The sequence below is a fragment of the Hylobates moloch genome, unplaced genomic scaffold (genome assembly GCF_009828535.3).
Source record: "Hylobates moloch isolate HMO894 unplaced genomic scaffold, HMol_V3 SCAFFOLD_2, whole genome shotgun sequence".
Taxonomy (NCBI): Eukaryota; Metazoa; Chordata; class Mammalia; order Primates; family Hylobatidae; genus Hylobates; species Hylobates moloch.
This window is the reverse complement of record NW_026652277.1, coordinates 140,162,218-140,174,449: the sequence shown is the minus strand read 5'-3', so window position 1 is coordinate 140,174,449 and position 12,232 is coordinate 140,162,218. Positions and strand designations below refer to the sequence as shown.

At 34.6% G+C, this 12,232-nt stretch overlaps 1 protein-coding gene across 2 annotated transcripts in view; it reads right to left on the bottom strand.

Moving 5' to 3' along the window:
• Window positions 1-521: 521 nt before the first annotated feature.
• Window positions 522-12,232, bottom strand: part of HSF2 (heat shock transcription factor 2) — a 33,460-nt gene continuing 21,749 nt past the window's right edge. Inside the window, exons 8-13 of one of the 2 annotated variants that reach the window (XM_032157966.2) lie at window positions 11,188-11,336; window positions 10,527-10,766; window positions 9,793-9,898; window positions 5,513-5,566; window positions 1,968-2,052; window positions 522-1,551 (exon numbers count right to left, since the gene is read on the bottom strand). In XM_032157966.2, the coding sequence (XP_032013857.1) occupies window positions 1,256-1,551; window positions 1,968-2,052; window positions 5,513-5,566; window positions 9,793-9,898; window positions 10,527-10,766; window positions 11,188-11,336 (930 nt within the window). In that variant the 3' untranslated portion in view covers window positions 522-1,255. The remainder of the gene's footprint in view (window positions 1,552-1,967; window positions 2,053-5,512; window positions 5,567-9,792; window positions 9,899-10,526; window positions 10,767-11,187; window positions 11,337-12,232) is intronic. The other variant, XM_032157973.2, reaches the window with a different exon arrangement.

Here is a 12,232-nt window from a genome sequence, read left to right as displayed (position 1 = left end):
ACAGAATATGGCCAATAGGAAAACCTGCCTTGAAACTCCTCATTAGATAGCCCTATACAATATTAATTGTACTGCTTTCAGCCCTTTGCCCAAAGGTGAAATTCTTCACATGATTAAGTGCCCTGGCCTTGCATTAGGTCTCTATAATTCTCTTGGGCAACTGTTTCAAAGGAAAGAGGTGATTTGACTATTTCTCTTATCTTCTCTCCAGACATCCAGTGACAATATTCTTATCCTATTTGGGACAATGAGAGGCATACTTCTCTCACTTTTTAATAAGAAACATAGAAAGCAACCCAGTATAATTTTTAAACAAAGAACTTTAAAATACATTAACTTTAGAGATTATATTTCTCCCTTGTTGCAATATATATTTTCAAGATGAGGCACAAATATCTTAGTATGATTCATATTGAGAATAATGAATCACAGACAGTTTAAAGCTACTGCTTCCTATGAGAAGAAAAAATTGTTTCATGTGAGTGTCACCTCTAAAGAAGACACATAACAGACACTAGTACTCAACATTCATTGTATTTATTTTACTAAACAGTATGGTTCAAAAAAACACAATCCAGAAAACCTTTAAAACTAGTCCAACTAACTGGATGGGGCTGAATCCATCCCATCCCACCCCCGATCTTTCTATATATATGGACCTGGAACCCTATCAGACAGTGAGCATTCATGTACACTTTGTCTTTCCTGTTGAACATGAATAAACGTCTTTGAACATAAATGAACTTCTCTGAACCAAAAGAAACAAATGAAGTTTTACAAGATACAGGCACTTTATGTTCCCAGTTTTAAAAATAAGCCAAGTGAAAAATATTTAATAAAAATAACTGGAGCAGAGAAAGCTTTAGGAGTTATACCATTAGTTCAAATGACTTACACTCAATGCAAATAGACAGCATCAAACAGGAAAACAAACAAAAATTTAACTGAGGTTCATGGTCGTATTTGTAAAAATAAAGAAATCCAATTTACCAAAATTGGAGAAAAATGGCCATTTGAATCCAACTTAAAGGTACGCCAATAATGTGCATTAAATCTGTGTAACTATGCAGCTGAGTAACATCTGAAAGCTCTGCGAGAGTGTGTGGTTAGTGAGAAAAGCAAAAGGTGCTTTTATTCCACAGTATCTGATTAAACAAAACAAAGCAATTTACAAAAAAAGTACCAAATGATACTTTAAAATAAATAGTTCATCATTTTGATGAATATATACATGTAAAGTCCACTTCCTGGGGATTTAGCTATCTAAAAGTGGCATATCACTATCCAGAGGTGCAGGAGCAAGTTCACATAAATAAAACAGTGTAGCTTCACTAGCTTCAGCTTCAGTCAATGGCTCCAGGCGAACAAGCTTACTTTGGGTTGGTTCTGGGTCTAGGCTGCTATCCAGAAGCTCATCAACTTCTATGGGTTTATCTACAGAGGACAAAACTTCTGATGACGCTGTTGTACTCGCCTGTTCAACAGAAGAAGCAGGGTTCCCATCGAGGAATGCAAGAAGTGGGAAGGCAGTGTACTGGATAAGCTGCTTATCTATAAAGATCAGAAAAACACTCTTTTATCACCAGCTTATACCGAGTTCAAGCTGAGGGGAAAAAAATGAAAACAGAGATGCACACATAGGCAATTACTACTCTCATATACCCAAACAAGAAATGACATGATGCACTATGTCAATAAAGTTTAAAATGTGCAAGTCAATAGTTCTTATTCGACAATTAAGAAATGAGGGGTCTTTAGTTTCCTAAAGTTAAATAGGAAAAAAAAAAAAAAAAACTTAAAGAATTGTTACCTCACCAATTCAACTTTCTCCATATACTAGAACCTCGAAACACTATTCACAGAACTAAAGCCAGCATATTCAATTGTTAAGACTACCCTTGGCTTGCACTTGTTTCTACATAGGATTAAAAAAACCTACAGAGACTGAATACTATATTTATACCTACCTGGTTTGGATTTAGATTTTCTTCCCTCTTCCGAAACTGGCTGAACTACATTGTTCTTGGTAGTTTCTAATCCTTTATTCTCAGACTAAAAGAAAAAAAATATATATATAAGTACTTGTTTCATATTTTATGTTTCTGAAAAAAATGAAAAATTGATACAATATGTAAATACTGGTATATTATCTGAAATATATGAGATGGGGAAACATCAGGAAAAATGGGCTACAGAGAGAGATCTGAGTAGAGATAACAAGACTGGTTAAGGAACTATTGCTGTCACTGAGGGGATAAAACAAAGAACCTGAATTAAGATGTTCTACATTAAGTATCAAATGAAGGGGGATTTCAACAGCAGAACAGATAGAATTTGTCATGAGTAAAAGATCAGAACGAATCAAAGACGACTGGTTTCAAAATGTTAATTGAGAGATAATTAACTAAGCAATTAAATTCATTTTAAGTAGTTTTGATTTAAAAAATGTATTATACATTTCACTCATAAACAGAATATTTAGCATAAGTGAACATATTTAGAGTAGCTCAGGATGACATAATGACATCCTTAAAACTATTTATCACTATTTAGAAGCCTCAAAGTTGAGGTGGTGTTTCTTCTTGTCCTTTCTGTAGCTCTGTCAGTTCTTTTCTGTCATTTAAATTGCTTCTTTGAACCACTTTCTTCTCTCCTCACATCTGATTGTGGTAGGGAAATTATATCTTTACCGTTGTTAATTTCTTCAGTGCTCCTTTCAATGATGTTCAAACTCTGAGGTGCAGAGGTTCTTAATTTTTCCTGTAAGTCCCAGACATCTGCAAGTCCCAGATCTACATGCTGGCTAAATATATATGGTGTAACCAACTGTAAACTAATTTCAGTAATTCCCCTGATATTTAACATAAAATGAAGCTGTGTAAGTTTTAGGATTTAAGAGAAAATAAGGGCTTCAAGATATAATAAAAACTACGAAAGCTCTCCAAAAGTGTACATAAAAATATTTCATCACTTAGCATTCGCAATAAATACATAAACATTAATGAAATAATACCATCTTTATTTTTAAGCTTCCTAAAATAGGTATTTTCCAAAGATGTCACTGTTATTCTAAAACATGAGAACCCAATAACAAATGGATTTCAAATAGACACCATAAAAAATGATAAAGGGGATATCACCACTGATCCCACAGAAATACAAACTACCATCAGAGAATACTATAAACACCTCTACACGAATAAACTAGAAAATCTAGAAGAAATGGATAAATTCCTGGACACATACACCCTCCCAAGACTAAACCAGGAAGAAGTCGAATCTCTGAATAGACCAATAACAAGTTCTGAAATTGAGGCAGTAATTAATAGCCTACCAACCAAAAAAAGCCAGGACCAGACGGATTCACAGCCGAATTCTACCAGAGGTACAAAGAGGAGCGGTACCATTCCTTCTGAAACTATTCCAAACAATAGAAAAAGAGGGACTCCTCCCTAACTCATTTTATGAGGCCAGCGTCATCCTGATACCAAAACCTGGCAGAGACACAACAAAAAAAGAAAATTTCAGGCCAATATCCCTGATAAACATCAATGCGAAAATCCTCAATAAAATACTGGCAAACTGAATCCATCATAAAGCTTATCTATCACCATCAAGTCGGCTTCATCCCTGGGATACCAGGCTGGTTCAACATACGCATATCAATAAACGTAATCCATCACATAAACAGAACCAGTGACAAAAACCACATGATTATCTCAACAGATGCAGAAAAGCCTTTAATAAAATTCAACACTCTTTCATGCTAAAAACACCCAATAAACTAGGTATTGATGGAACATATTTCACAATAGTAAGAGCTATTTATGACAAACCCATAGCCAATATCATACTGAATGAGATTTCATTTCCCATGCAAATTCTTATTCATAGTGGCCAATTAAGATTGCTGTACTGAGGAGTATAAGGCATCTGATTTATTAGGAAAGTGTTGTAATCCATGTTATGTAATACCTGTCATGAGCAAGGGAAGGACAGCTGATGTGCCAATTATTTGAAAACATTAAAATCTAGATTCAGAACTATAATGAAAAGTCACTCTCAAATGTAATTTTTCTACAGCATTGTAGAGAAAAATGCAATTTGTTGCTTAACTGCTTATAGTTTTTGAAAACTATAATCAAGGTCTTGGTTTCAGGAATAAGAAGATGATCCACAAATAAAGAATGACTCAATGTCCAGTCGCAAATAAACAACAAAGCACATTCACTAAATGAACAAATGATATGGGTCCATTCAACTTAAACAGTCCATGAGAATAACATTCAGTAATGTATTTACTGAAACACAGAGCATGTTACACAAAATCTTATAAATCCAGGTAAACTTACGGTCCACATGCCAAATTCAGCATGCTGCCTATCTGTAAATGAAGTTTTTTTGCAACACAGCCACACATTCTTTTACATATTGTCTGTATCTGCTTTCACACTACAATTGCAGAACTGCATAGTTATGACAGAGAACATATGGCCTGAAAAATCAAAAGTATTTACTAGCTGCCCCTTTATGGAGAAAGTATGCCAACCTCCAATATAAATTATCTGAATACTGAATGTATAATCAACTTCCTACTTCACAAATTCATAAATTTTTTAAGCTCTAAGTTATCCATAATGTAACTTTGAAAATATAGAAAGACTGGTCAGGCTTACACATGACAATAATCATATAAATTCCACCCCTCACCCTAATCACTTATATTTATTTGAGATGTGCTCATTTTTGGACTATAAAATAAAAGAATCAAAATAAAATTCTGGCTTCACTAATCTGGAATTTGGACTTGATTTACCTTTAACAAGGCTTACTAAACAAGTTGGTACAAATAAAAGATAAAGGGAGTGTATGCCTATTCATAACAGTAAGTTATATAAAATACAATGATATATAAACACCTGCTCTAATAACTTCAAATTGTCCTTAGTACTCATTAATAACAAGTTCCACAGAATCTCTTGTCAACATTTGCTAAGCCCAAGTGCAGTTCCTACATGTTAAAAAAAAAAAATCCTTATTACTTAAAAAAAGTAAAAAATCCATACGTTTCAACTTCCCTTTTCTGCAATAAATAAGAATTCCTGAATTTTTACTGTATGCTAATGATAGAACTCATATGGGTACTATAACTTTTTAATAAAAAAGTTGAGAATAGAAAAAATAAGAATGTAAAATGCTGCCCATAAAACATGAAGAAATCATATTTTAGTTATTTGTTTCAATATACCAAGTTTAGTCAGGTGATCTCCCAGCACCAAAAGAAGTTAATTTCATACTGGTAGTTAACCCCACAAGTGCCAAAAGTGGGTAATAGTTCACCACATAACCGAAAGCTAATTTTTCAACTAGAATTTTATTATCTTGATCACACATACTGGGTAAGAATATAAAATGCTTTCTGTGGCTGGGAGTGACATTGCTCTCTACTTATTAGGACGTTTTTGTAGATTTTTATAGCTATGGGTCCTGAGCAACATGAATTAAAACTTACTTTTGTATTATTGATGTAATCTGTGGGATTCATCTGCACAGAACTAGTGAAAAGCTGAAAGACCAAACAAGAAAGACGATAAGTTTAAAAAATAATTAAAAATAATTGTGTGTTCAAAATTTTTATACAGCCATGTTGGGTGAAGAGATGTAGCCCCTGCACTAGGAAGCTTCTATACAGTTAAACAAGTTTGAAAGAGAAAAGCAGAAAGAAAAACAAACAAAAGCAGAACAAGCTAGCCCATGCATTAGATAAAATTTCATGTTGTAAGAATTTCTCTAAAAAACATTGGGGTAAATCACTTGAGACAAATAGTGGTTTTCACCTCCTCCCTTCTTCATTATTTATCATTCAATTTCATTTCCTTTATTTTTTTTCTCTAAATGTCTTTGGCCTTAAGTGGTGTGCAGGGTTGAGACCTCTGCCCTGACACTGAGCCTTCACTGAATACCTGGTTAGGTAAAAAATTTACAGAATCTGGTCTATGAGAGTGGCTCCTAAACTATGCCTCAAGTGAAGCCCTCTGACAAATGGCATATCTACTTGTGGTTCTTTTCACTACACCTCACAAGGAAAGTTGTAAGTGCTAAGATCACTGCTTGCTGCACTCCTCAGTCCAGCCAGTTCACAGATGTAACTATAAGTCATAAGCTTTAAAGTCATTAATTCCATAGAAATTTACTGAGTATCTTTAAGAAATAACTGACATCATAAAGACACCAATCCTGCTCTCTTGGAGCTTACAATCTAAAGGACAAGGTAAGACCAACATCGAACAGCAACACATGTTCAGATATAATCCAGTATTTTAACAGAAGACGGTGGCGCTCAAAAGCACTAAGGAGTTAAGAGAATGGGAAGGGAGGAAAGTGCACACAGAAACATACATAATGAAACAAAAGGGCTGATAAAACTATGTGATACATTATCAGTACCTGGAGAGTATTAGGTTAGAACTTGGAAAGGAGAAGATGAGGGGAAGAACACATGGGTATAACACTAGTGGCATCAACAAAGAACACATGGGTATAACATAGCGGTAGGATATGTTCCAGAAATAGAAATAACACAGAAGTTCTAAGTTGAGTAAGTTATATACATAGGTTCGAAAAGTAGAGGCCACATCCTGTCAGCAATAAGAGCCTTGGGAATGGCCTGAATCATGAAATGCACTCACTGAGTCAACCTTTTATGAGAAGGAACACACCAAATGGTTCACAGGATAGAATGAGGTGCAAAAAAGCCACAGGCAGATTCTTCCTCCATTCTCTCTAGACACTGATTCCCCTCTTTAAAGTTCCACATTCACGGTAGTCCTATAAAATTCCCTGGCTTTGCCTTTTCATTTCCTTCTCCTTTCTTACCAACTACTAACCTCAGAAAAGGAAGAAAGCTCAGATCCCTGAGAGTAGATAGTGACTCACGATAATCAATCTCTGCCAGTTTAGTTTATTACTCCCTAAGAAGCCTAACCCAAATTTTGTCCCTACAGAGAGTGGCATCTGAGGAGGACCAGCACTGTAAGCTCCTCTATTCTCCTCTTTGCCCAACAACCCCTGCCCACTAACTCAGGGATATCCTACATGTATTCCCAGGAGACAAATGGTAGAAAAAGTAGATCATATATAAGCTGACACAGCTGGTTGAATTCTAAGGCCAGGCCTCTCCTGCTGTGACCCCACTCTGGGTTACCAGTACTGGTTCTGAAATCTTCAGAGAGAAGCCGTAAACTTTTCAGCACACTTATTCACATTCTTACCATTTTTGTCATCTCAGAGAACAAAGTAGCATAGGTGGACTTTCTATTTATGACAATACAGCATAATTCAAGGATAAAATAATGAGGGTCTTGGATGAGAAAAGCAACAGTGAAAACTGAATATAGGGATGGTTTGTGAATGCTATTTTAGAAAACAGGACTTAGTGAATGATGAGAGAAAGAGAATTCAAGGTGATTCTGTGATAACTATCCTCCTAAGTAAATAGAAGTCTAATACCACTACAGAAAATGAGAAAGCTGTAAAATGTAGCTAATACAGAGAATAAAGAAGTTTGTTGTTAAATCAAATAATCTTAAGAGCTAACTGATGATCCCAAAGTCACGGAATTAGAATTCAAGTCAAGTTTACTTTAGAAAAATGTTAAGAGCTGGATATACACATTTGAAAGCAATCTTACAAGCCAAAATCTCTTCACAGAGGAAGAATGGAAAAAGAAGAGAGAGAGAAAAAATAAAAGAGGCTGAAAGATTGGGTGCATTAGGGGATGCCCTTAAGTAGAAGATAGTAGAAAAAAGAAAAGCTCTTAGATAAAACAGAGAAGATTAGGGAGACAGGGAGAGAACAAAAAAGTACAGCACCTCTAAAATTAACAATAAAATTTCTATTGTACAGAATACCCAATAATGTTAATAATAGTGTTAATTATTTCTAATTCTTGCCAACAGCCCTTCATGTTAGACATTAGCAACATTTAACAGATGGAGAAACTAGGCAAGAGGGAATAACTTTTCCAAGGTTAGTAACATAGCTAGTAAGTAACATAAGCCAATAACAGAACCCAAATTTGTCCAATTCAAAACAAACTTTCCACTAGCCCAATGGACTAATACAGCAAAAAGAAAAGAAAAATCACACACAGCGTACTCACAATGGAAAAAACCAAGACAACACAGGCAGTGCATTGTTAGAGTTAATAAGCAACACAATACAAAGCTTTAGACAAAATAGAGTAAAAAAGAGGTAAATATAGCCGCTCATTTCTAAAGTTTTGTAGTAAAGGAGTTAGAGAAGCAGAATGGTAAATGAACAAAGCAAGATGTCAAAATGGTTGTTTTTTTAAGATGGAGTAGATCTCTACTGAAGGCAGACAGGAAAGATCAAGGATAGAGGAGACAAATACAGAGGCAAAGGATGGGGTACAAACTGGTTTAAGGAATTACTTCTAAGAAAGAATACAAGATTGGAAACAGAGTCATTACTTATGAGAGAATGAGAGTATAGTTAATTATTCTCTGTGAATAAGGGGTTGTTGACTGGATAAGGTCTTTAGGGCAAATAAATGTGGCAAATGTTTTAAAGTTGAATTAAAATGACCTAGCTGAAGACTGTAAGGATTTGAACATGGCCAGAATTATGGAATTTTATTTTGTTCTTGGTGATCTAAAGGAAAAATATTTTGAAAGGTCTCTGGATCTAAAGAGGGGAGAAGGGCTGATAGGATCAAAAAACACTGTCAGGTTACCGCTAAGTTGAAGTAGGTCATCAACATGGATGCAAAATTCAAATTAACACGTATTCATAAGATAGAAACACAGGTCAAAATGGAAAAGAAATCTTCAAAGAAAGTAAAATCCACTTTGTGAGGTGCTAATGATTTAGTAAGAATAAGTCCTTGGGCCATTGACAAGGACTGGTGAGAAGCAAAGGAGTAATGCAGTAAATTAATGAACTTGAAATAAGATTGAAGAGCAGAAAGAACTAACTCTTGTTTAGCCTGAGAGGCTTTTAAAAGGGTAAGAGAAGCTGCAATGTAAGGCAAGAAACACAGAAAAAAGACAATAAAATTTTCCAGGATAAAGAGAGAAAACTGTTCACAACAGAAAATGGAAATAGGAGACAGAACAAGATTCATCTGAGCGCGACCAGACCATGTAGCAAGCTTTAGATAAAGAAGGGAGGAATAGCAGGAACAAGAGAGAACAGAGTAAGAAAGGTGGTTAGTGGCAGAAACGGTAGATAAGAATTCTCAGTCCAGTCAATATTGAGGTCAACTTCATAGGGATGGTGGTGGGGATTGCAGCAGGGGAACCTTGTGACTCAAAATATAAAAATGTAAAAAATAAGGCAAATATATTAAAATATATTTGAGTAAAAAATGTTAATCCTCAAAGTATTAAAAGGTGTCTCCATGCTATTTCCTGGCTATGTACCTCTATTACTAATTTCCACAAATTTCTGTTTACTGACAATTCATTCTAGAGCAACATAAAACAGCAACAAGTCCAGACAAGGCATGAACTTAACAGTACTGCTGAAAAGATCTGATATGTTCTCACAGGGAGATTAGCTCAATTGCTACTCTAAGGCAGGTGGTAATCACACTCCTTCAATGTCCCAAACCTATTTTTTCATTCTTTCTGATAAACAAAATCATTAATTTAAAAAAAGAAAATGCAAAAACAACCTGTAGAATACAAAACAAGATGACGTACTGGTTTTTAAATAATATACATAAACACACAAACTACCAGTATAGCAAAGATTACCCAAAGTACCTACATCAACCAGGAGATCTGGGTCTATGCTAAATTGTCTTCCTGATAGCATGGCCTGGAAGTCCTCTAAACTGCAATCAATACTGTCAAGATAATCCAACAGCTCAACCCTAAGGAAAAAAAAATTTTTTAATCAAATATTAGATATCTTTGTTTTTATGTTTAAAAATCACCATTACAACTTGGCTAGGCAAGATATTTCTAGCAGCTGCTGCATCCTTACCAGTTCTTAATATTAAGAGGTCTTATTCTAAAGTAGGAATTCCTGAAAATCTGGTTAACTGAAAATTCATAGCCTTTACAGAAAACTTTAGTATTTACAGAAAAACACACCCTGCAGAAACAGTCTGATTTACCTTTTTCCTCTATACTATTATAAAATGTTTAATCTCATTACTGATTATTACTAAATACTAAGTTTTCTTTGTTATAAATCCCTTACTAGAAATTACATTATTCTGTAGTTTGGATACACAAATATATATAATCACAAACACTGTATGTACACTCAAAGGAAGTACATCATCAAAGGAATCTGAGAAACTACCAGGAAAATACCAAGACTACTCTTGGGATGATTAAATCCCATTCATTACAGAACTCAACAGTGACCAAAACAGAGAAAGGTGGACTATGTGCGTTCATCATCTGAAAGGAGGATTACTCAAAGAGAAATAGAACATGTGAAGTGAACAAAGAAAGCAAGTAATTTTAGACAACATCTAGATGAGCACTCACTTTCCCAAAAGATTGATGTTATCGTTCAAAATGGAATCCATCATAGTCACTGGATCTTCTGAGGTCAGACTGGATGAGCCATTTAGCTGGACAGCACTAGACATGAGAGGGCTGCTGCCATCACTGCCTGAACTTAGGGATTCTCCGGCTGGTTCACTCTGCTCTCCACTCTGAATGACAGGTGCATACTCATCTTCATTGTCATCTTCAACAATGACAATATCAGGGTACTGGCTACAGCTAAATCAGCAATAAAAGAAGGAACCTATTACATTTTCAAATTTAATAAGTTCATACTATCCATTCATTCTAAATGGAAACTCTCTCCCCATACCACATACTGAAAGGCTTAAATTTCTTGAGCGAGCAGCTTAATCACAATATTGGTACTTTATAGTATAGAAGACCACAAAGATTGAATGAGAAGTGCTTAACTCCAAAATAAAAATTAAAAATCAATTAGTTTTCAGTATTACCTCCTTTGAGAGGAAAAGGAGGTGAGGCTTTATCTGGTTGAATAATTTAGCTTAATTATTAAGTTTAATAATCCAAATGTGAGAAAGATTATTAGTTTTTCAAAGAACAAAGTAGTTTTGAATTTTGCTCTGTAATAAGAAAAGTAATCAATATTTTCATACATTTTATCTCACAAACTCCTTACTTGGAGGGATCAGATATAACATCCTCATTAGTTTCTGGAATAACTGGGATATTTTCTTCATCTGCATTATCATCAGTAACATCATAAATAATGATGTCATCTGAAATCCTCTCCCTTGGCTTTAAACCTTCAGTCCTACTGTGTGGAACCTAAAAATTCAGAGAGAAAAATATATCTAAAAATCAAAATCATTGACTACCAAACAAGATATCATTTACAAAATAACTGGGCAACTACTATTTATTGAATCTCGGGGTATGCAAAACAGGTATGTTCTCTGCTCTTACGGAACTTACATATTAATTGGTACTAGTAGCACCAATTCACAGAGGTATGAAATGTATTAACTGCATTCTACACTTAACTTCTTCTTTTACTGTAAGGGACCCTGAAGATGACATCCCTAAAAATGTTTCTATGGAAAGATCTTCAAATTTTAAAGTATTTTTCATGCCTCAAGAATAAAAAAGTCTTAGGACTTCACTGGAAATTTCAAGCACAACCAGACAGCCACCGTGCTGACAGGGATATTGTTTCAGCTCAAGCTGCTCTGTTTTGAAATGTGTTTTATTCTTATTCATTAAAGACTCTCACTAAGAGAAAAAAAACGCACTTCACCTCTCTCAGTTACGTGTTAGCTTGACTTTTTAGCAATGATTTTTTTTTTAACTTAAGCTACAGATATAGTCAGGCTATAGCTGTATAACCAAACTAAGTTCAATCCTGTAAAGCAAACTAAAGTCATTATTAAAATGCAAAAAACCTATAAATTCCAACACTAGATAATAAAGAGGCAAAGGATGTGAAGTACTTTAAAATATATAAACCCAGTTAAAAATGTAAAAATCTTCATCCACTTACATGAGCCTTCAATCCTAAAAACAAAATAGGTATGCTTGATTATTTTCTAACAGTAGAGGGAAAAGAAATCAGATGTGAGGTTAAGTTTGATTGTCCAAGAACAAAAATCCTGTTACTTTAATAATAAATCTAAAGAACTATTTTGAATTCTGAAGTTTGAAAGTAGTAACAAAAAGATAATAAA